The sequence below is a fragment of the Amaranthus tricolor genome, chromosome 6 (genome assembly GCF_026212465.1).
Source record: "Amaranthus tricolor cultivar Red isolate AtriRed21 chromosome 6, ASM2621246v1, whole genome shotgun sequence".
NCBI lineage: Eukaryota > Viridiplantae > Streptophyta > Magnoliopsida > Caryophyllales > Amaranthaceae > Amaranthus > Amaranthus tricolor.
The window spans coordinates 23,763,104-23,788,732 of NC_080052.1; the positions used below are offsets into that span (position 1 = coordinate 23,763,104).

Sequence of the window (25,629 nt, forward strand, 5' to 3'; positions counted from 1 at the left end):
TCAACTCCGAGGTATTTTGGTTTGGATTAGGTTTAAACATACCAAAAACCGAAAATTAAAGTTCTAAATCGAATTGATATAGAAGCTCTACTTCATACAATGAACTAAACTACTTACTGAGTGAATCTTGTGCAGCTTGATGTGCAATTATGAAAATTAAAATAAATTTCATTTGATTTGGATTTATGAAAGAACCAAACGAAAAACAAAACTTTCACTCCTGTATTTTCCTAATGAGTGCGTCAACTACAAAAGGCCCTCTTAGCCCTTAGGCTTGACTTAAGACTAGTTTGTCCTTCGGCTCGAACCTAGAGCGATCACTAATGTGCACGAATCAGGTTTAGTGTCATTTTTATCGATACATCTATATCATTTTATGTCGAATTGAGTCATATTTAATCAATTTGACAAGTCCACTTTTGATGGGATCAAAACCAAATTTGCAACAATCGGTTAATAGTTGGAAGAGCCTATGATTATACTTCCTCCATTTAAATATATTTGCAATGTTTGAATTTTCTATGCATTTTAATTCACTAATTCAATCTACATAATTAAAAATTATAAAAATTTAATATTAATAATCTTTGCATCGAGACAAATCAAATAAGATACTCCATCACTTAACTATATTTTAATTTATAAATTAAAAATTAATCACAAATTAAGAGTGACAAGTAAATAATAAAATATTTCTAATATTAAAAATAATTTGAAATGGAGAAAGTAGTTATCAATCACCAAACATCTAATCTTTTTAGCTAAGTGTAATAAGAGGAAAAAAGGAATCGAAAAACATATAAAAAATTAAATAATATATAAGAGAAAGAGAGTGGAAAAGTAAAACACTTTAGTCTTAGAAAACTCTTTTTTTTTTTTTTTCAAAATGTCCAAATATATATTAATGTAATATTGAAAAGCACCGAAAATTTTGGTCATTGTTAACTATGGTCTAACACTAACAACGTAATGACAAAAGTTCAATTTGGAGGTAATCTAACTAACTTTCGTCTAAATAATAATAATAAAAAAAATAAAAAAAAAAACTTGTTCTCTTTGGCTAGAATTGACAAAGAAGGTGCCCAAGTTGGGTTCAAACTTCAAATGTTGGTTATTTGAGTTTTGGGTAAATTTAAACCATTACTCTTATGTTTTATTTTAGTAATCTTTACAAACTTCACCATTATATTAAATTTTAGTCATCTTCAACCAATTGATCATTAGATCCTACTTCCTCTATTCAATGTCCCTTTGACATTTTATTATTTTTAGGTGCTTTTAAATGAGATTACAAGATGAATGAAATATATTCTAGTGCTTTTAAATTTTGACAGGGATAAGGTGAGACTAGAAAGCGTAAAGATGTGAAAATAAGAATAAATTATTAAAGTTAACATAGCCAAAATAGAAACGAGACATTTAAAATGACTTAACCCAATAAAAAAAAGAGATATTTATAGTGAATACGAGCGAGTACAATACAATAAGCACATTTGACCTATTCAACCGTATATCCCACTATAAACACGATATTCTATTCGAATCACTTTTAAGAAATTCCACCTATGAATTATATTCTAATTAGTTTTGACCAATTTGATCATTTTATACGAGACTGCTTGGCACCTGAGCTCAGAATCATTCAATTAAAACTTGATTAACACTATGTTTGGATAATAATTTTGGAGAGAAAAAAAGGGAGAGAAGGGGAGGAGAGGGAAGGGAAGGGAAAGAAGAGAATAGCTCTAGTTTATATAAGAAGAAAAGAAAGAGAAATGAGAGTTTTCCATTTAAATCTTTCTAACTTTAGAGATATTGAAATTTTAACAAAAAGTATTTATCAAATCCTTCCAATTTCCTCCCCTTAAAATTTCTTTCCTCTCATTTTAGTATTTAAACAAGAAATTCTTTCTCTCTCTAATTTTTTTTCCTTTACTTTTTCTATCCAAACACACCTTAAAAGTTAAATAAAAATCGGAACAAAAGAAGTAAAAGGAATCTCAACTTAAAGTAAAGGAAGTCCTAAATCTTGATTACCATTTTGTAAGCTTGGAGCGCCAAAAGAAAACAACCGTCATCGGGGAGATGTTTCAACTTTCAAGTCCCCATTCAAAAACAACCAATTGGGTCCCTTTGTCATATTGTTGGGGTTCACTATTTGTATACCAACCTACTTTTATTTAATATTAATAATCTAACTACATTATATCATATCTTTTTCGAGATCTGATTTATATTCGTGTAATATACGAATGTGTAATTTTATTAATTTATATGAATTAGATACAAATAATTGGCAAAAATATATATATGTAAATTTTTATTTGTACAAGATATTTTTTAAAAAGAAATATGTTTGACCTTTAATTTTTAATTAGAATATTACTCCTATTATATATTTATATAACTTTTCTAATTGATCATGATTTTGATTTGATATTTTAAATAAATGTATCAATCCTATATTTTTCCTTATTGATCATTGGGATTTGATATAGTATCAATCACTTGTGTATGCTTCGTACTTTAAATTACACTTGCAAGAAAAGAAAATTTAATGAAAAGTCATTAATTTCTTGATATTTATTAAAACACCTCAATAATAGTTAGCCAATAGTAGAAAATTGTCAAATTATTGTGCATTTTGAGACGCCATTTAAAATAAAACATCTTTAATATACTATATGATATGATGTATCATGTATGATTTCCCTTGAACAACTCTTTGAATGTTGCGCGAGAAATTTTAGAGTTGTCAATTTAGATGTTTAGATGGATTATGAGTATAATATCTCAAGTCGAATTAATTTCGATTTTTAAGTATGTGTAAATATCTTGACAATCTAATTAGAATTTTTATATATAAATTATTTCGGACCAATACAAGTCGATTTCACGAAAAACAAATGGCAATTCCTCAAAAAAAAAAAAAAGAAAGGGTCAAAGAAGGCAACATCTCCTTATCTGAGATTCTGTTCTTGTGGTAGTGTGTGTTTGTAAACCAGAAAGATTTAATCTAGAAAGCTGCTTTCCTCAGAGCATCTTTGAGAAGGTATTTCCATGCTTTTTTTGAATTCTCCAAACACAAAACCCCAAGAAAAAAACAATAGTGAAAAGGCAACAACTACTACTATGAGATGATCACACATACTCCTATGCAGTAGGCACTGGGCACAGGCAAAGTGATGGGCAAAAATCAAGGGAATTATGAAAAGTCGTCACCTTTTTCATTGTATTTACGCGATTCTACGAGGGTTGGTCGCGTGCTTACACGATTCTACTGCAGTCCGATTGCGTGTTTTACGCGACTGAATTTTATTAAAAATCACTATAAATTCTAAACGGTCGTTATTTCTCGCTCAATTATCGAAATTAGGCATATAATATATCGTTAGAAAGCTCTTGAAGTCTAGTTTCTAATGCCGCAAACCTTACATTAGTGTGGTTTTTCTATAAAAAAGTTATGGCAAAAAAATTAAACATGTATCAAATTTCAGCACAAGTAAATTTTTAACGATCGTCATTTCTCGCTCAGTTATTAGAATATGGCATATAATATATCATTTGAAAGATCTTGAAGTCTAGGTTTTAATACCTCAAACATTGCATTAACATGATTTGCCTATCAAAAGTTATGGCCAAAAGAGTAAACATGTATCAAATTTCAGCACAAAACGTGTGACTAGGTTTATTTTTCCGATTTTTAATAATTCTTTTCTTTTTTAAAATTAATATTTTTGATTTTAATTTAATTATTATCAATAATTTTAGTTTAATAATAATAATTAAAAATAGATTTAAGAGCACTTTAATAATTGCATTTAAAATAAGGTGGCAACTTTTAAAGATTGGATAAATCAAAAAGGTTTTTTGATTTCTATTAGACATATTAGAGTCATTGTTCGCAAATAATTTTTTTATTTATATCATATTTATAGACATAGTTAGTCTTAGTGTATTTTCTACAAATTTATTTTTTAAATTTTATAAAGCTTATGATTCTCACATATTTGATATTTCACACTATAATTATGACTTTTTTAACATTTATTGTCTTTATATTTTTCCAGTAACTTTGTTTTGATAATTTTTAACTGTTTATAATTATTTAATAAAATAATATATTCACTGTCTTAAAGTATTTACTTTTCTTAAATAAAGTGAATAAACTTCATAAGAACATTAAATGGAAGTGAGTGAAAAACTTGTTTGTCCTATTAAATAACGTGAACAAATTAAAATGAGAAGTTGTTTGATGTTATTATGTAGTAAATTTAAAAGTGACGAAACAAGTAACTCCACTTTTCATGTTCAATAAACAAGTTAACAAAACGAACTTAGACGGTCAATTGCCTATGTCAGAATCTTAATCTCAAAAAATTGATTCACTATCAAAAACCCAAAATTTCTAGTGGGTTTGATTCACTATCAATCTAAAGCCTCCATCATTTTTCCAACATCAAAATCATTAATTTATTAGAAGAAGGGAGTACAAGATGAAGTTGAACATAATTTACACAAATGAGAGAAAGAATAAAGTGAAGACAAACATCATAAATTAATCCCACATAAACTTGTTTTTATGATTACAGGGTAAACCGAAGAAAAGGGTACACACCGAATGAGAATCAGACTCATAACCTTAAATAAAAAGTAATACCCGCTCTTCAATTGAGACAAAAGTTGATCCTCCATAAACTTGTTTTTAGATCATTCATCAACTTGAACAATTGTTGAATCAAGATCCCATAGAGACAATAAACAAAAGGTACTTATAAGAGTTTTTTTTCCCATCTTTTTCCTATGTAAAGAGTAAAATCTAGCTCAATGCAAACAAATATGCATTCTTTCTACTCAATGCCCACCATAGATAAAGAATCGAACATCTAGAAAAAGACACAAAGGAAATTGTAGCAAATTCTAAATCGGTCGATTTCGCTTTAGGGAAGCTTTGGCATCAGATCTTAAAGCACCACTGGAATCACCTTCAGATGAAGCTTCGATAGACTTTGTTACAGACTTAGAAAGATCAGCATAAAGCTCAACAATCCTTTTGATATTGTTATTAAGCTCCCTTATTAGTCCCACATTCCTGGAAATGTTATCAGGAAGTCTAGATTCATGATTTTGGTTGATCTGATTGATGAGCAATCTGTTTTGGTCCAATATGCTCTGCACTTGCCCAAAACTCTTCTGAAGAAATGTTTGTAGTACCTTATTGTCTATATGTGGATCATTACCAAGTCCTGAAAACATGTTTCCTTCCATTTATAGATAAACCCAACTTTTAATTACCGCTACACAATCAATTGTCCTTCACCAAACTGCCAAACAGAAAATTAAAAGCATTAATCTTGATGGGGAAAACCAACTGTGTAAATCACTAACGGCCCATTTGATTAGTCATATTAAATACTGGTAATGGAAATGATTTATATTGTAAAATTTTATTAAAAGTTTAATGTCATTCCCATGGTAATGAAACTTTGATCACAAAAAATATGTTTTGTTTATAAATTTTCATTACCATTTAATACCACCTATCTCAATGGCAATGGGATTGGAATGAAATTTTATGAAGAAAATGAGATGATTGACACAAGCATGGTCATCAAGATAGCCAAGAGACTTTTCAACCAAAATTACATTGACTTCTATTCTCATCACCACCATTTAATACCACCAACCAAAGGAGCCATAAGGAGTTGTTTGGCACAATGCAATTTCAGGAAGAGAATGGGATTTTGTCCAGATTCAAGTCTTTGTTTGTTTGAAAAGAATAAGAATAGAGAATAGAGAATGCAAATAAAAAAGTGAGACAAGGTCAAATCCCTTCTTAAAAGTCTCAGAAATCCTATTCACTTGTGACAAACACCCCCTAAATGTAATCAAAGTATAGTATGTCTATTAATCATAGTGATATCTTCTCATGGTCAGAGATGTTTAAATCCATAAAAGGTAAAGAATTAATTGCAAAACACATGAAATTGCATAGAAGAGACAAAGAGTACTTAGGAAAATTCATAAAATTTTAACCTAATTCTTTTAAGAAAATTTATCATATGGTAAGGGGGTTTGAATGATAATTGGAGAATTTTAACTGTTGGAAGGTGATTATTAGAATTTTTTTTTAGGCATGATGAGATATGAAAAGCAGATCCCATTTTCCATAAAAGGGAACCTTTTATAAATGTACTCTGAAATACCCACCTAAAGTTTTACAGTTTCAAAGAAGAATCTCTATCAAACACACCCAGTCAAGATGCAGCAACGTACAAAATGATCGCCATTAAAATTGTACTATAATAACACTATAACAAATCAATATATTTTTTTAAAAAAATTCATCATCATACAAGAATATAAACTCTTCAAACATATTGAAAGTTTGAATTTCAAATAATCAGAAAGAAAACCCATAAAAAAAATCATCCAAAAAAGGAGAATTTAATTGGTACCCATAAAAGAATTATCAAGAAATAAGAGAAATTAAAAGGTACCCATCAAAGATTAAACAAGAATAGAAAAATCCAGTAAAAAACAAAAGAAAATTAGGGATATTTGTAGGAAAAAAAAGTAGCAAGTTAAGTCACACTTATTAAATGAAAAAATATTATTAAACTGTACCTTTTTTGAATTCTGAAACATTATGTGAGGGAGAAGACACAGATTGAATAAGTGATTCCCGAGAAGAAGAGAAAAAAGAACGGCGATTGAATCGAATCTACCGGAAGAAACAACAACCCTGAAATTCTGTAAATTTAATTTTTGAGAAAGAAAGATGAGCGAGAAAGAGTGAGAAAGAATATGTAAATTTGACAGTCACGCTCGGACGCAACTGTCGTCTTTTTTTTTTTTTGTTTGTTTTGAGGATCAACTTGTGTGTCCGGGTCAGAATAAAAATTAATAATTATTTAAAGATTTTGTGCAATTTTAAAAATTATATTTTTTAATAATATTGTTTTATAAATACTTAATATATACTACGTAATTTAATATGATCTCTAATTTTTGAGGTTCTGTACAGTTAAACATATTGAATATGCTCAAAACATTACTTAGTCTAGGTCAATTTGCAACATTTAAATGTAAGAGTATAAATTTAACATCGAAATTTAAATGTGGTAAATTTGATTTTATGAACATATGTGACATCAGACAAGACAAATAAAATAAATTTTCATATGACTGTATTTTTTATTGTATAATAGCTATAATATGTAAAATACCATAAATATAAATATATCAAAAATTAATTTTAATATAAGTAAAAAATGTATAAATGAGTAACGTGATTTACTAACAGAAAGTAATAGATACTTTAATTGAAATAAGATCCATTCGTGTAGTTAGTACATGATTTTGAGTGGATCATATTCATTCATAGGTTATAAACAAACACACTTTCCTAATTGCTTTGTGCTATCAATATTGGGTCCACTAAGTGTTATGTTTGGGCTTTTTCTATGCTAATCTTTTACCCAATCAGTAAGATATCATACATACTTTGGATTTGCTATTTTCATCGACTATGAATGTTTCACAACATGCCAAATTTCTTTTTAAAATGGATTCTTATCCATAGTCATATGCTATCCATTTTGAAGTGGTTGATGATGTTGTTTAAAAAGTAGTTGTTGGTTGTTCTATGGCTTAGGAGGGTCATGAATCATGATAGAATTGAGTATAATTTGCTTAGATTCAGATTCGCCTAGTTTGATGGGTTTAAAGTTTTTAGATGAGATTTTAATGACACATAAATGTGTGTTAAATTACAATATAATTATTTGAGTAAATTTAACATATAATTAGGTTTGAAATGGGAATATAAGTTGAGTTTAAGTCAAAAACATATTCAAATGAATATAAAATGTACTTAAAATTGATTAAACGTTAAGTTTAGGGCGAGTCAAGATTTATGGTGGGTTTGAAGTAATTTAGATTTGAAAACTTTAGACCTAAATCTATTTATTTTATTGGACCTAACCACAGATCTTAAATTAAAATTTGGTTCCATAGATTGTTTGACACATAACCAAACATGTTTACAACTTATTTCTTTACGACTTTGACCTAACTTGTACCTATTATGATAAAGTTATGTTAGTCTTAGTAAAACTCAGGTCAAACACCAAGAACAATACTTTCAATTTTTCCAAATTTATAATGCATATAGAAAAAGAATGTGTTGCAAATGAGATTAACTAAAATGAAAAGACAATGAAGTAACCAAGACTAATAAATTTACTAAATAAGGTAATCGGGGGATTAAGCAGAATCATAAATGGGAGTATTACCTACATTAGATCCTAACTCAACCAAGACATTAGAATCAATAAGGTGATACGTTGGTGTACCTCTCTAAAACCTAAAGACTAATCCAAAAGAAAAAAAAAAAACCTTTGATTAGTGTATCACGAATAGGGGGTTCAATGAGCCGGATAAGGACCGGGTCGAGCTTAAGTAGATATGGGCCGGCCGGATAAGCACCCTTTAAAATTAATGTGGGCTTTAAATGGGCTGGTCTTTCAAAGCCCGACTCGGCATAATCTGGCCCATTTTTACTACTAAAAATAATTTTAATCCTTATTTATCAATTTATAACAATTAAATTATCATTTACCACAAAAAAATTGAAAAAATATTAATAATTTCTTTGACATTGTCATTTATAATATTTAAATTATACATTAATTATGCTCTTTTACAAATGCCCGTTTTTGGCCCGTATTGAGCCCTTTTATAGCCCGTCTTTGGCCCGACCCATTTTTAACCCGACTCTTATAAAGCCCTTCTAGAAACGGGCCGAATAAGGGCTCAAAATGGGGGCCCAGCCCATTAAACACCCCAAATCACGAAGCTAGATATGTCTAATACACTTACGTTACATGAATAAACTAACATATAAATCAAACTAGTATATAATAAGTAGCCATAAACAAATTTAAATCCATAATTTCTATTCAATGATTTCAATTTATCCGATGTGACTTCCCCCTTTCATCCTATTTGTAACCTAAGGGCTCAAAAGGATTTGAAAATTGCTCTTCAAAATCCTTGTAAGTGCTCGAACTAGTGTTTTCTTAGGATTTTCCACCTTTCAAATATTGTCTACTTACTTATAATTAAATTTCTTTCAATTTATCTTATTTTGTTCCTCTTAACTATGCCTTAACCTAATTCTTAATGAAGGAGAAAATAAAAGGAAGGAGAAAATAAAAGGAAGGAGAAAAAAAATAACAAAAGATAATAAGAGGACAAAATATAAAAGAATTTATAAAAAAGACGGTTAATAAAGTTTGAATGACTACATATTTGCAACGACAAGGTTTAAGTTAAAATTTCAGAAGTATATATACTATTTAGTTTAATGATATAAAGGTCAGTAAAAATTAGATCTATACCAAATCTTCAAGTTAAAATTTAGAAATGAAATCGAGGTTGCTAAATCGACAATTAAATTATTTTATTTATTTATGTAAGTTAAAATTTCAGAATTATACCACTTAGATTTAATAATACAAAGGTTAGGGATATGTGATTGATTTGGGAATTTGATTCTAATCTATGGTCTCTTTAGGAGAGACAATCATAGGTTAATAAACTAATAACAACTAGACATAGTTTTAAAGTTAACCCCAGTTCAAGGACAATGGATAATATTATCTAATAGAAGTTCCTACTACCATTACCAATCAAGTCTTTACAATTAATCTAATTAATTAGATTGGTTGAATAATTAAGGTAATTAAGGTTGGCTTCACATTTTGAGTCCTATTCATCTTATCATATAAATATAAATATTAAATAAAATAATATAAATCATGATTAGACAAAATTGATTAAAAATCAAATGATGGATGGTCCATGCTATATTACTTGGCGGATCTTAGTTTTGGACGTGAATGGGAATAATTTTTCATAATTAAAGTTTGATTCTTATCAATAAGTGTGCAACACATGGTCTAATTGAGGTTTGCAAGATTCATAGCTGGGTTCAAGTTTGGTTTATATACATAATTGAATATTATGGTTTATTCTTATCAATAATTGAAAAACCTAATAACAACGTAATATATAATATTAATAATAATATAATATATACTTCGATTTGTTAGATATTATTAAAAACTAAATTGATTATAATCTCATTTATAGTCGTAAAAGATATATTTCTAACAGTAAGTTTCATATTTTCACGTAGTTTGATTAGAATTTTATACTAGGATACATGACATAAGGTTATTACTTTTTTATGAAAAAATATCATCTAGTTTAAAGGTATATTCATATAATATTTATCAAATCACTTTTTCATTAACGACACTATTCTAGTGATGATTTAGTCATCAGATTTTTTATAAAATTTTTAATCAAAAACAATGTTAAATTTTCAACTTAAAGTTACAAAAACAAGCAAAATTTCAAATCACACGGTCCAACAATGAAAATTTCAGATCAAATGTAGTGTATGAATAAAAAGATTAATAAGGTTAAAATACTTGCAATTACATACACCTCTTTACCATTTTAAAGCCCATATTCAATTCAAACCATTTTAAAGCCCATATTCAATTCAACTTATTTTCCTTATGTCCAGACTGGCCCATACTCACTCTCTTAAACACTTCTATTAGGAAAATTAAAAAAAAGCTTCAAATAAGTCAAAATCTAATTTATTTTCGAAAATAAGTGTGTAACTTCCAAACCTGAGGTTTGGGCTGTTCGCAGTTACTAACTGCGAACAGGTGTATAAATTTTTAAAGTTGTTCGCAGTTACTAACTGCGAACAGGTGTATAAATTTTTAAAGTTGTTCGCAGTTAATAACTGGGAACAGACAAGTTGACTTGTTTGACCCTGTTCGCAGTTAATAACTGCGAACACCATCGAACATAAACACAACTGTAGGTTCCTTCTTTCCCATTTTTCCCAAATTCAAAACTCTAACCTACTAAAACTCGACATTCCCCTTTCAAAAACCAATCTTAGACCATCTCCAATCCATCAATTTTTACATTTCTCTTTCAATTTGGCACTTCAAATTTAGTCTGAGATACTCTAGCTTGCGTAAAGGTAAACTTTTATGCGTTTTTTTGATTATATATATCGTTTTATAGGGTTTTAATGAAGATTGGTTATTTACTCAAATGTAGGTCACTAGTTCTAAAATCTACACTCTTCTTATTCATCCACAACTGATCAAGGTAATGTTTAATTGTTTTAATAGTTTTATTTTGTTGTTTTTTGAAGTATTGTTGTTGATGAGCATATTGAATTAATTGAATATTATGTACATTAAATATTATTAGAAATTTTGATGTTGTTATTAGAAAATATGACTTACGAACTTATTAATTGATTTATTATTTTAATTTTATGTACATTATATATTATTAGAAATTTTGATGTTGTTATTAATTGATTTATTAATTGAATTTTATGTACATTATATATGTATGAACTTAGTTACATTATGACTTTATATATCAAAAAAGATTATAATCAAATGAATATAATGTAGTTGTATTGGTTAACTTAGGAGAAAAAGATGAGATGAGACCTTGGGATGATGGTAATGAGAGTAATAAGCTCGTTGACGATCCTTCTGAGGATGATGTGGATGTCGATGAGGATGCCCTAGCAAATGATATGACCTTAGGCAACATTCCTATAGTTGTTGCTCCAACACCCTATGCCCTATGTCCACCCCTGGACGAGTATGAGGAGAACAACTCCTGGAGGACTTGGGCTTGTTATACCACTTACACCGAAGAAGGGGAGTTGGAGAAGGGTATAATGTTCGATACTAAGGAAGCTTTGTTGGAAGCTATAAGAGTGTATCATATTCGTAGAAATGTGGAGTATAGAACAGATGCTATTAGGGGGAGCGATTTGCGGTGTACATGGTTGGTTCAGATCTTCTCACATCTCCCCGAAGGTGCTGATAAGGGCACCATTTCGAGGTACATCTACCGGAGCGCGTACTGCGCCAATATGGATTGGTACAGGGCATTCCACCACCTTGTGACACTGAACCCGACTTGCACCTGATTTCGCGCAAGAATCAGGGTACGGCGAATTGGACGGAGATCAACAGGCGTCACATTACTCGTTGGGATCATAGACTGGAGCTGCTAGCCCAAGGTGCACCAATCGATGTTGTTGACGCGTTTACTACAGGTGACTACATGTCGTGGTTCCTCTCCATCACTTGCCGATGGATGACACCACGTGGCATCATTGCAACGGCCCATTATGCTCCTGCAGCGCCTACGATGACCCAATTTGTTAGTCTTTATTTGCATTTAAATGATTCAGTTGCCGATTACATAGTATAATGTTACATTAACTAACTATTAATTAAAGACACAAGGTGCGGCAACCATGATCCAGTCTAGCCACAAGGAGCCAGTGAGGGAGATTGTGCAAGGCATGCTCCTCGGCACGCAGTTCCAGCACTTCATACCGGAAGTCGCTGCGGAGTCATCACCGGCTACCGCATATGTGCACGTCTCATCTCCTCCTTATGACGTTCATTTGGAGGAGATAGACTTGTCATACCCCGGTGACGTTGCGAGGACCTCGCAGGCTGGGCCATCCCAGCCATGAAAATACCAGTCCCTCCGCTATCAGAGCGACACACGAACGCCTCTTACTACCGTAGGAGGCGTAGGAGACCAAATCAGTTGGATAGGGTAGATGAGGGTGATGATCATTAGCTTTAGGTTTTTGTGTATTTTGATTGACTATGTATATATATGTTTATTTAATTAGTTGTATATTTCAAACATTTGTATATATTTAGAAGCATTAACAAAATCTACAATAATTCAATTCAACAATAACAATAAAGAATTAATCTAAATTATAGAAAATTACCTTAACTTAGGATGATAAATTGGTGAATATGAATGAATGAATTGAGTTATAAGGTTTTGGTATTTATAGAAGATTGAACTGGTCAAAAAAAGTCAAAGAGTTGTTCGGGTTGACCCTTTTTGACCAGGTCTTTGACTTTTTTTTACCAGTTCTTCTGTTCGCGGTTATTAACTGTGAACAGCACCAAACCTCAGGTTTGAAAATTAGACGCTTATTTTTGGAAATAAGTTGAATTGTCACTTATTTGGCGCTTTTTTTTTTTATAAATTAGCTTATTCATTTCTTTTTTTCCTTCTATTAGGGTCAAATCTATGTCTAGGCTCGACCCATAGGCCATATTTATCTATGATCACATTAGGGTCAAATCTATGTCTAGGCCCGACCCATAGGCCATATTTATCTATCATCACATTATGTGACTCACCCAAATACGAACATTTGAACTCAATATTCTAAATGATCCGGAGACCGTTAAAAGAGGCTCATAAGCTGTTTCTTTAGAAAATTCAAATTTAAAAATATTATATTATATTTGATAATAAAAACTTCGCCTTTTGATAAATATATGAAAATATCATCTTTATATTATTTAATCTTCTAAAATGATCTATTGATACTTAACATGTTCATATCAGTTCATATTGGTTCACTACAACATAATTTGCTTTTAATGGGATATATTTAGCGACATTTAATTTAAATGTCGCCACTTCAAATTTCTAATAGTATATATAGAAGATTTTTAGTGACACTTATTATATCCTTTAACAGCATAATAAAAAATCACACAAAAGCGTTTTGTGACATGGGATCTAGTGACATTTCTCACAAATGTCACTATAGACTATAGTAACAATAACATATGCCACTAAAGACCAAATAAAGTGTCGCTAAATCAGTTTATAGTGAAATTTAAAATAAATACCAATAATTATTACACTAAAAATATAATTCAGTGATATTTTTTTAATGCCACTAAATCCAATGTCGCAAAAAGTTGGATTTATTGTAGTGATTCATGTGATCCGTCATTGATGCATAAACATCATAGAACAACAAAAAAATAGTTTGGATACATGTATGCAAGTTTAAAGATGCAACAAAAGACGATCAAAAAGGACTTTAATGGTATAAATGTGAGATTTGTATATATTAACCAAAAGATTAGATTTTATCATTTGAGAGGATATAGTAGAGATAGTCATGAGTCAATTTTGGGTCGAGTCCAACTAAATCTGGAACCAGACCTAATAATTTTTGAAGAATTTATACTCTGACTCGGACGCGAACTCTTATGGTCTGAAAATTTTGGACCCCAACCTAGACCTATTGATGTACTCAAACCTAGACTCGTCGGGTCTTATGGATCTAGATCCAGGGTCCTACATGGGTCATAAATGGATCTTAATGTAATTACTCATGCACTATTTTACATTTCAAAGAATTTATTAGTTTATTAAAATGGGTTTATAGATCATAAATGAGTCTAAATTGAATTCAAATAATTATTGAAATATGTCTGGATTTAATTAACAATTGATTTTGCGTTGTGCAATAGACCGAGTTTAAAGCAGATCTGATAGATCTGGGTCTTAAATGGATTCAAAAAGAGATCCTAGGTTTGGGTTTAAGTCTTTGGCCCAGATCCAAATCTATTGGATCTAAGTCTGAGTCTTAAATGGATCCAAAAGAAGATTCTAGGTCTAAGTTTGAGTCTTTGACCCATATCCAAATCCAAGCCTGAATCTTAAATGGATCCAAAAGGAGATTCTAGGTCGGTCCACAAAGAAAAATATAGAGAAAGTTACTCAGTAGGTATTAAGGATATTGTAAATAGACATTTAACATATTATAAGAATTACACACTTACTTAGTGGGCATTAAGGATATTGTAAGTAGGCATTTAAATACGATAAGTAGGCATTAGGGATACTATAAGTAGGCATTAGGGATACTATAAGTAGGCATTAGGGATACTATAAGTAGGCATTAAAACTATTGTAAATAGGGTATAAAAATACTGTAAATAAACATTAAAAATACGATAAGCAGACATTAAAGAATATGTAAATAAACATTAAAAATAATATAATTAAACATTAAGAATACATATTATAAAAACTAAAAATTAATAGATTAAGTTTAAAAGACGCCTTTAAAAAAGATGGTCTCACCAGAGTAGTTAGACCCATGACCAGCCCCAAGGATTTCCTTTTGTTTTTTAGCGGCCAAAAAAAACATCTACATCAACTTTTCACGCTGTATTGAAAATAACTGTTCAATTCTCTCCTACTCACACTCCAAAAATCACCCATGTTCAAAATGTTGACCACATCCAGTCGACCACTATTCAACTCACCAATAACTCGCTTCCCAACTCGCCGCCCTTTACTCCGCCGCTTTTCATCTTCCTCCGCCACTCAAATCAAAATGTCTTCCACCGTTGAACACGTCGTTCTCTTCAACGTCAAACCCACTGCTGATTCATCTCAACTTTCCACCATGGTCAACGGTCTCAACAGCCTCAATACACTTCCCATGGTCCTTCATTTATCATCTGGAAAGCTCCTCAAAAACCGATCTTCTTCTCATACTTTCACCCACGTTCTTCACAGCAGATACCGCAGCAAGGAAGATCTTGCTAACTACTCTGCCCACCCAGATCATCTATCCGTCGTTCGAAGCAGTGTTTTACCCATTTGCGATGATCTTATGGCGATTGATTGGGTGGCGGAGAATATTGATCCTGTTGTGGTTAAACCCGGTTCTGCTATGAGACTTCAATTCGTTAAACTCAAAGATGGGGTTGGTGAATCTGAGAAAAGAGTGGTTTTTGAAGTGATTAATGGGTTGAAAGAAAAAGTTAGTGAGATTAAGCAGTTTTCTTCTGGGGAGAATTTTTCTCCTGCTAGAGCTAAAGGATTTGAGATTTGTTCAATTGGGATTTTCGATGGAGTTAAAGAGTTGGATGGTTTGGAAGGGAATTTGAAGATTGGTGAAGAAAAGGATAAGGTTAGAGAATTCATTGATAGTCTTGTTGTTGTTGATTATGTTGTTCCTCCTTCTCAATCTGCTAGTCTTTAATTGCTGATTATGGATGGTAATATGTTGAATCATATTTAATAAAGTTTTGATCTTTAATCATTGTTGGAACTTGGAACTTCTGTTTTGTAAATTTGACTGTTTGTTGGATTGTGAGATTTTGTAACTTGAATAATAAGACATTGGGAGTCATATGATGCTGATAAGAAATTGATGGGATTCTTTTTATTTTGGCCTATCTTACTTGGACTCCGGATAGCGTCCAAGTGTCGAATATGTGTTAATATTTAATTTTACGCCCAAAATAAAGTGTGTAAGTGCCATACCAGTGTCCGAGTATCAAGAATCGGACACAGGTACATGAAGAAAAAAAAGAGTCCGAGTCACATAGATCTTGGCATTGATTCAAGTTTTATAGCCCTACTTGTTTCTATTTACATATGTTTGAATGCTTTTTTTTGCTTTTCTGATTGACATTTAAATAAGCTTTTAGATTGATGGTAGGAAATCTAAACCAATGGAGAAGGAAAATTCATGTGGATGATCATTTTTCATGTAGTTGAATGGTTGATCTTGATCTTTTGGGATTTAGACTTTGCTCTTGAATAGGAATGATGCTGTTGAATTGTTTGTGTGATTGACATAGGAAAATGGTTTTAGGAGTACTGGAGTACCTTTTGATACAATGTGCAGTTGTGGAAGAGGACAGAAGGTTCTATTGTAGTCAATTTGTCTTGTGGTACTTTTGGTATTTATGTTGTAGCTTTGCTGAATTAACTTATGAATAAATCTCTTCTACCTTGTTTCCTTAGCTGCATATCTTTGAGCTTTTGACTGTGGCCAATGAAATGGCTGTTAGCAATTTTTGTATGATGATTGATGATTATGCTTTGAATTGACCTACAGAGTATATAACATATCATGGGGCATCAACTATAAGCTTTACACTATATTTGTATAACATTTTTTTGGTAAGGAGGGAAGGGGAGGGGATAGGAAATTGGTGCAAAATTGGTTTGTTTTCCATTCAAGTCTTTCCGATGTTGGAACGTGGAAGAATTTATTTTATTGAAATTGTGGAGGAGTCCCTCTTTTCAATTCTCTTCCCTCTATTTAGTTAAATTGAGCTCAACTTATTGTCAATGCCAGCATATTAGCATATAATCGGGGAAATATAAATTCATCGACGTGGGACAAACCATCTCAACATATTCCTTAATTTCTCTATCGCCGCTCAAATAAGAGAAATGCAATACTTTCATTTTTTTTTCCATTCCTTTCCCTCTATTCCCACCTATTCAAACACTATGTTAACTATTGGTTGAGTTAATTTCTTGACAGTTTATAATCACCAACCCTAGCTGAGTGGAGGAATTCTTGATAATGTGATTTTTTGGGTGGGTTAAGGAACTAGATGTGGATAATTGAGCTTAATAATGAGGGCAATAGAGAACATTTTGGAAATGGCATGCCCCATTCAGCTAGTTTGTAGAACTGAAGAGAACTGAACTCTCGGCCTCAAAATTTATGCTAAGAACTAATAGAGGTGTGTTAGTTTGTGGTTTATGTTAGTCTCTTAAGTTATTAGGATATAAATTAAGGGGATTATTCGGTGGAAAATGCTAAATTCTTGTATGAATTCGGACGTGGAAAATTTTGAAGTAAGAGGCTCCTATGCTAAGTGATACCTATGGACTCATCTTATTTTGAAATATGTTGCAACTTCTAAAGATTATCTAAAATAACAAGAGTGATCATTAAAATTTAGGTCTTTCTTTGATCTTCCAGGTAGCTAAAAAGGAAAAATAAGTTATCAAAACGAAAATTGCGATGTTCCTCTTGAATTGTATATGATTATTTCAAAATCCCAATGATGAAATATTTAGTAATCTGAAAAAGGTTAGCATAGTTGAGTGGTAAAAACAAGGGGCTCCCCTTAGCATATGCAATAGGGTTTTGAGGAACTCTGTTTTTTGTCACTCGCTCGGCTACCTTGTGGAAAGTTGGCGTTTCTGAGGGATATCCGATATCATATGCATCTCTTCCGTCTCATTTATTCCTTCAAGTCGTTTTTCCCTCCTCCAATATTTCGACATTCTATTTGTTTATATCATTGTGGAAATAATTATCCTTACCGATCACATACTTTGAGATTTACATGTAGATATCGTTGTTGTGTATTAGATATTGTTCTTCTATATTGGTACTTGGGTAGTAAATATATTTTCGTAGTGCTAAATCACTGGCTGTATCCAGCGGTATACTAAGGCTTTTGACTTCCTAGTTTACCTCTTGGAGGAGAAAATACGCGGATGATAATAAAGATTGATTTCTTTGTTGTAGATTCATATCGTGAATTGAAGTTAACTTTTTGTTGTTGATCATCTGTTGACTCTATCGTTGAGATTAAGGCTATCAGAAAGTTGCTCACTGTTTTTCAAAAGCAAGTCGTGCTAATATCTGTAGGAAATCATAATTATTTTCTAGGAAATTAGTATATTTTGTATTTTAGGAACTATATTATTTAGTCCTTATTCTCTTACCTAAATTAGAAGGGTAATTAGTATATATAAACAAGGCTTGTAATTATTCAAAGATATACACAAAAAAAGGTATTTAGCCATTATCAAACCAAAAACGCTTTTGTCCAATTCTCATGGTATCAGAGCCATACGGTTAGTTCCGGGGCCGTCAGTTTTTTCCGGCAACATCATTTATCTTTTTTCCTTAACTGCATGGCAGACGAAAACCAAAATCAGAACCAAAACCAACAACTCATTTCAGTTGCACAAATGGAACAATTATTCCAATACTTTCAACAGTTGAACAAACAAACAAACCCCACAACCGAACCACAGTCGACTGACCTACGGTTCGCCGAAAAGTTAACCTACCACAATTACACCAAATGGTGTAAACTCATTCAGATTGCAATTGAGGGTAGGGGACGTCTCAATCACATCATCGACGTCCCTCCGGAACCCACAGCCTCAAACTACAGCCAATGGAAACAACGAGACTCGGTCGTTTTATCTTGGATTATAGCCAATATCGATTCAGAACTAGTGAACCAATTTTTCGATTACACTACGACATGGGATCTTTGGAAAGGGATCGAAATTCTCCTAAGCAGTGGTAGGGACGAATTACATTAATTTGACCTAAGCAGTAAAGCAGCAAGCCTTAAACAGAACAATGACTCAATCGAAGTGTATTATGGAAAACTTAATACACTATGGAAGGAAATCGACCGTCGGATGCCAAATCCGATGAAGTGTTCTGCAGACATCACATAGTTCAATACATTTATCCAGAGACAGAGACTATCAATTTTTGGTTGGAATAAACGAAACCCTGGACAAAGAAAGACGTGATTTACTTAATCAAGATCCTTTACCCACCATTGAAATGGCATACGCCATGATCCGTTGAGAACTAGCACGACGTGGTATCATGGGTACCACCTCATCACTAGGAGTAAATACTTCAGAGATTTTTAGAGGACTTGCAATCAAAAGCCGGTCAAAAACCTCATTCCGGCGTGAAAATGGAGATCGGACTCACCTTAAGTGTACTTAATGTGGAGGTACAAAGCACACAAAAGAAGGGTGTTTCAAGCTAATCGGGTACCCTGAATGGTGGGAAGAACATAAGCATCGCAAAGCCGCCACCAAGGCCACGGTTTTCCGTACCGGCGACAAGGCTCACTTAGCCACTGATCTTTCCGGCAACCGGCAAACACCACAAGAATCCACCGCCGACCTCCATAATCAACCAGGTAATGCAAGTAGTAAGGGAAAACACACCAGCAGTCATGAGAACAAAGCAGAGTTTGGAAGAGACTCGAACAATGGCGGAGAAAACAGAGAAAGGGAGAAGGACGGCACAGGAGAGAGAAAGGGGAAATGGGCTCTTTCCCAAAATAAAACTTTTTATAGGGAGCATCTACAAAGAAACCCTAAGCCCGCCCATATACCCGGCTCAACCCACACAAACAATAAAAACATTTCACCCTTAAATACTAAAAAGGGATTAATATGTGAGAAAAAAAATTTGACGTGGATTTTTGATTGTGGGGCAACTGACACAATGACATATGAACCGACTGATCTCATCTTTTCCACACATACTCCTCGTCATAAAATTCAGACTGCAAATGGTGATTTTGTTGATGTTACTAAGGCTGGCCCGGTCGATATTTCCCCGTCTCTACACCTTAAAAATTGTCTTTTAATTCCTGAATTAACTCATAAACTTGTCAGTTAACTAAGGAATTAAATTGTACTGTTCTCATGAGATCTTCTGGTTGTACTGTGCAGGATGCTCAAACAGGAATGATCATTGGGCGTGGTATTGAGAGAGGAAGATTATACTATGTAGATGAGGCGGGTCACAAAGGTCATACATCGCTTGCTCGTCGATCTTCTAATCATCAACTACGGATGTGGCATAGACGTCTTGGACATCCGTTAGTGGGTTATGTGAAACGTCTTTTTCCATCTCTTCATAGTTGTAATAATTTTTTTGACTGTGAATCTTGTGTGTTAGCTAAAAGTCACAAACATTCTTATTTTCCTAGCCTAACCCGTACTCATAAACCTTTTGTGCTATTACATTCTGATGTGTGGGGCCCCGCTCCTGTTTTCAATTCTCATGGTTTTTCATATTTTGTTCTCTTTGTTGATGATTGTACTCGTATGAGTTGGCTGTATTTTTTAAAACACAAATCTGAGGTCTTTGATGTTTTTGTTACCTTCTATAACATGATTGTTACCCAATTTCATACTCAGCCTCAAATTCTTCGATCTGATAATGGGGGGGAATATGTCAATCTAAACATGCAACAATTTATTAATGATCATGGCCTTATACATCAAACTACATGTCCTGATACCCCTCAACAAAATGGTGTGGCTGAGTGGAAAAATAGAACCCTTCTTGAGATTACTCGCTCCCTCATGTTTGCATCTCGGGTCCCTGCATCCTATTGGCCTGAAGCCCTTGCCACTGCTACCTGCTTAACCAATTGTCTCCCCACCAAGGCCTTACATTTCCAAACTCCCCTTGACACTCTCAAATCACACCATGAGATTTCCTCTTCGCATTCTCTTCCTCCTCGGGTTTTTGGGTGTGTTGTATATGTTCATTTACCCCCACGGAGTCATAACAAACTTGAACCCCGTGCTGTCAAATGTGTGTTTTTGGGATATGGCACTACACAGAAAGGATACCGATGCTTTGATCCCATCTCTCACCGGATGTATGTGACTTTAGACTGTGAATTCTTTGAGGATTCCTACTATTTTTCCCCGCTTCGATCTCAGGGGGAGAACCATAATGAGGATCTAAGCTGGCTCACGTTTCCTAGTTGGATAGATCCAAAAGAGCAAGTAGGTTACACCACCGACACTGCCTCTGACACACTTGATCATTCTTCTACTTTCCAGATCACTCCAGCTCTTGAGCATCCTAATTCTCCTCCTGAGGTAATTGGTAATACTTCTAATAATGTGATGATTGATGATGTTACTACTGAAGATGCAGAGTCCAATGTTGACACTAATAATGATCAAAGTGCTGAGATGTTTAACAGGTATGAATTACCTCCGAGAAGTACAAGGGGTGTTCCTCCAAAGAGATATGATTCAGAATACGAGGCAAAACGATCTCAATATCCTGTAGACCGAAACAATGTTGAATCCTTAGCTCAGACAGCATTAGCGTTCAACACTTCTCTGTACTCCAATAAAATACCGAGAAATGTGGCCCTTCAGGATCCTAAGTGGAAGAAAGCAATGGAGGAGGAAATATTTGCCCTTATGAAAAATAAGACTAGGGAAAAATGTGAGCTACCTAAAGGAAAAAAGGCTGTAGGTTGCAAATGGGTGTTAACTATCAAATACCACGCAGATGGAACCATTAAACGTTACAAAGCTCGGCTAGTAGCAAAAGGGTACACTCAAACATATGGCGTACACTATTCTGAGACATTCTCACCGGTAGCCAAGATCGATACCATTTGAGTTCTTTTTTCAATAGCAGCAAATAAATATTGGCCCTTACATCAATTCGATGTGAAAAATGCATTCTTACATGGTGAACTCGAAGAAGAAGTATACATGAAACCTCCCCCAGGGTTCTCAGAAACATACAGCTCAAAAGAAGGGTGTAGACTCAAGAAAGCACTATATGGTCTCAAGCAATCTTCTTGTGCATGGTTTGGGAAATTTACATTTGCTATGAAGAAGTTCGGGTATAAACAAAGTAATTCAAATCACACACTGTTCCTCAAGAGAAGAAAAGATCGGATTACATGCCTAATCATTTATGTGGATGATATGGTGATCACAGGTAATGATGCAGATGAGATACGGGAATTAAAAGAGAAACTGTTAGGTGAATTTGATATGAAAAACTTGGGAATCCTAAAATACTTTCTTGGTATTGAGGTTCTACAATCAAAGAATGGAATTTTCATTAGCCAACGAAAGTACATCTTAGATCTCTTGGCAGAAACTGGCATGCTTGACTGTAAACTTGCAGACACACCTATTGCAACAAATCATGGGTTGCAGATAGTTGAAGGAGAGAAACTGATAGATCATGATCGTTATAAGAGATTGGTAGGGAAACTCATTTATCTTTCTCATACTAGTCCTGATATCGCATATGCAGTAAGTGTAGTCAGTAGATTCATGCACAAACCACAAATCCAGCACGTGACTGTCGTAATGCGAATATTAAGGTATCTGAAGAGTACAAGCAGCAGGGGACTTCTGTTTAGTAAAAATGATAATTTGGATCTCCTAGCCTATACAGATGCAGATTGGGCTGGTGATAGGGATGACTAAAAATCAACATCAGGGTATTTCACCCTTGTTGGGGGCAATTTGGTCACTTGGAAAAGCAAAAAACAGAAAGTAGTAGCACTGTCTAGTGTAGAAGCAGAATTTCGGGGAATCGCGAAAGGTATCACTGAAATTCTATGGATCAGGAAGCTTCTTTGGGAACTAAATTTTCCATAGAAAGGACCGTGTAACCTTTTTTGTGATAATCAAGCAGCCATCAGTATCTCCAGTAATCCAATACAACATGATCGCACAAAACATGTGGATCGACACTTCATCAAAGAGAAACTTGAGAAAGGGATTATTAATCTCCAGTTTGTTCATTCAAAAGAACAACGTGCAGATATTCTCACCAAAGCAGTTTCTGCAGGATCATTTGATAATGCTATATGCAAGTTAGGTCTCGCTGAACCATACGATCTAACTTAAGGGGGAGTGTAGGAAATCAGAAATATTTTCTAGGAAATCAGTATATTTTGTTTTTTAGGAACTATATTATTTAGTCCTTATTCTCTTACCTAAATTAGAAGGGTAATTAGTATATATAAACAAGGCTTGTAATTATTCAAAGATATACACAAAAAAAGGTATTTAGCCATTATCAAACCAAAAACGCTTCTGTCCAATTCTCAATATCTAGTTTCATTGGTATTTCCTGCTTAATTCAATGAACAACACGTTCTAGAGTCGCTTCATGTTCGTTTGATCGTATCATTCTGGTTTTCATATTCTTTAGTCCCTAGCCTATTGCTAAAGCTATTCTTGTGTGCATTAGAATATGTTTTATATTTTTGTGCATCCTAAATAACAATGGGGTATCCTTGTTTCAACCTATTTATCTTTGACATGATCTCAAAAGTCACAACTGATTATTTGGTGCTAAAATTACCCTGTAAATGACCAAATTATTAGCTCGTATACACATATTAAGCTTCCACAGAGCTCTTGTGTAAGTTGATGTGATAGTCTGATAGATTATAACATATATATTGAGACATCAGTCATTAGATTAAATTTTTAGTTGAATCAGTTCTGATAATTGAGGTCTCAATATATGTTATTTGTAACGGTAAGCAGCTATTAGGTTTCTTTCCTAGTGTAGCTTTGTTTTCCACACAAGTGGCGTCTTGTATCTCATTCAGTAATTCTATTCTATGAAGGAAATGGTAAATAATTGTAGCATTCTTCTACTTTACATGTTTGCAAATTCTTCCAAGTTGTAAGACAAACATTCAATACTAGACGTTTCACTCTGCTCTCTTCATTTCCAGAAATGGACTCTAATCTTTTGCATATTTATTTTTCTAATCGGAAAAAATCTCTTTATTATTGTACAAAATAAGGGTAAGTTTTCGTACGTATGATCCTCAAGCTCCGCTTAAGCAAGAACAACTTAGTGGCATTGGGCTATCTAAATATTGTTGTTTATGCTAAGTAGCATCATAGTGTAAAAATACAGTGCCGTAATAGTCTTGAAATGGATTTTTTGGCCTATATACAAATGATTTTGTGGTCAATGCAACTTATATTTCGGTTGCAATAAACTCAAAAACCTTTATAATACGGTTGAATACGGTGATGGCGTTTTGTTTTTGTATGTATTGCACTTTTGAGATTTTTTATTCATTTCAAGGGGTTAGGAAATATTCGCAAAATTTATATATATAGCCTGTTTATTGTAAAGATTATTGAGGAAAATAATAAAAAAAATGAAGGATAAGAGGAGGGAAGAGTGAGTCTATCTTGTAACTTGTTTTATACTAAATTAATTAATAAACATGATAAATACTTCTTGGTTAGTTAAGTATAAAGAAAACAGAAGAAATTTAAGAGCAGTCATTAATTAACATGAAATTTATACTAGAATAATTAATTGCAAATTAACATGAATTTTTAGTCGCAAAGAAATATTTCCTATCGAAAAGTGTAGTAAAATTGAGGAGACTAGGAATATTACTCAAATAAAGGGAAATTATGTTAAAAGTATTTACTATCTTAAATCTAAATTCCACCTATTTCTAGAAGAAAGAAATATGAATACATGAATATTTTGTCTACAATTTTTTCTCTACATCCCATTTATGTTCCATCAATCAAAAGGTCTCTAACAGAATCGGATTTTGCCTTAATCGGAGAGCAAATACCATTTTTAAGATAAATTTCATATTCGATTTTCACTAGAAAATCATAATCAATCACTGTGATTTGTAAATCACCATATAAGACAAAAAAAAAACTTACTAACAAAATAAGCAAAATACAAAGATAAATTACAATTTAAAAAATGTCACCCTATTAAATCTCTCCAAATGGATGTAATTTGTCAAGTTGACAAATAACAGTTATTAACCTATAAACTAAAGTTGCTGGATTTTCACCAAGTTCTCTCCTCCCCATAGCTTGCCATGTAATTAAAGAAAAGCTAATATGATTGTTAAAGCTAATTTTACTTGACAAATCTAATTGCCCTCTAAAACCCGTTACATGAAAAATCAAAATCCCATATTTGTAAAACTTTTTTCCACTTAAAAACATATCCCAAATTAATAGGTTAAGTAGAATCAATTAGAAAAGATCCAAAAATAATCCAACGGTTAATATTAATCCCAAAATTATAATTGGTATCGTCTATTGCATATGCAATGCAAGAGTACCTACTTGTCGTCTAAATTAATGAAATGTTATATATTTAGTAATAAGCTAACCACAGTTTCTAATTAATGCTAATTTCATTTTCATTTACTCTTAAGTCTTTTATTTCTCATTAGGTATGACCGTGTGGTCCATTCTTATTATACATTTTTAGTAACGATTCATTCATTCCTCACTTAACTTTGAATTTTTTGCACTTAAGTTCAC

General features: G+C 32.7%; 2 protein-coding genes across 2 annotated transcripts; one reads left to right on the forward strand and one right to left on the reverse strand.

The window, feature by feature from the left end:
• Window positions 1-4,534: 4,534 nt before the first annotated feature.
• LOC130815466 (protein ELF4-LIKE 4-like) lies at window positions 4,535-6,863 on the reverse strand. Its single transcript, XM_057681950.1, has 2 exons — window positions 6,628-6,863; window positions 4,535-5,324 (listed from the first exon to the last, which is right to left on the reverse strand). Exon 2 carries the CDS (start codon window positions 5,266-5,268, stop codon window positions 4,921-4,923), a length of 348 nt encoding a protein of 115 aa, XP_057537933.1. The 5' UTR covers window positions 5,269-5,324; window positions 6,628-6,863; the 3' UTR covers window positions 4,535-4,920.
• Window positions 6,864-14,867: 8,004 nt separating this feature from the next.
• LOC130814920 (stress-response A/B barrel domain-containing protein UP3-like) lies at window positions 14,868-16,160 on the forward strand. Its single transcript, XM_057681196.1, has one exon. The coding sequence runs from the start codon at window positions 15,194-15,196 to the stop codon at window positions 15,962-15,964; it is 771 nt and encodes a 256-aa protein (XP_057537179.1). The 5' UTR covers window positions 14,868-15,193; the 3' UTR covers window positions 15,965-16,160.
• Window positions 16,161-25,629: the final 9,469 nt, after the last annotated feature.

What these genes read in the sequence shown, in the direction of transcription:
- LOC130814920 (XM_057681196.1), top strand. Translation starts at nt 15,194, where the DNA reads ATGTTCAAAATGTTGACCACATCCAGTCGACCACTATTCAACTCACCA.
- LOC130815466 (XM_057681950.1), bottom strand. Translation starts at nt 5,268, where the DNA reads ATGGAAGGAAACATGTTTTCAGGACTTGGTAATGATCCACATATAGAC.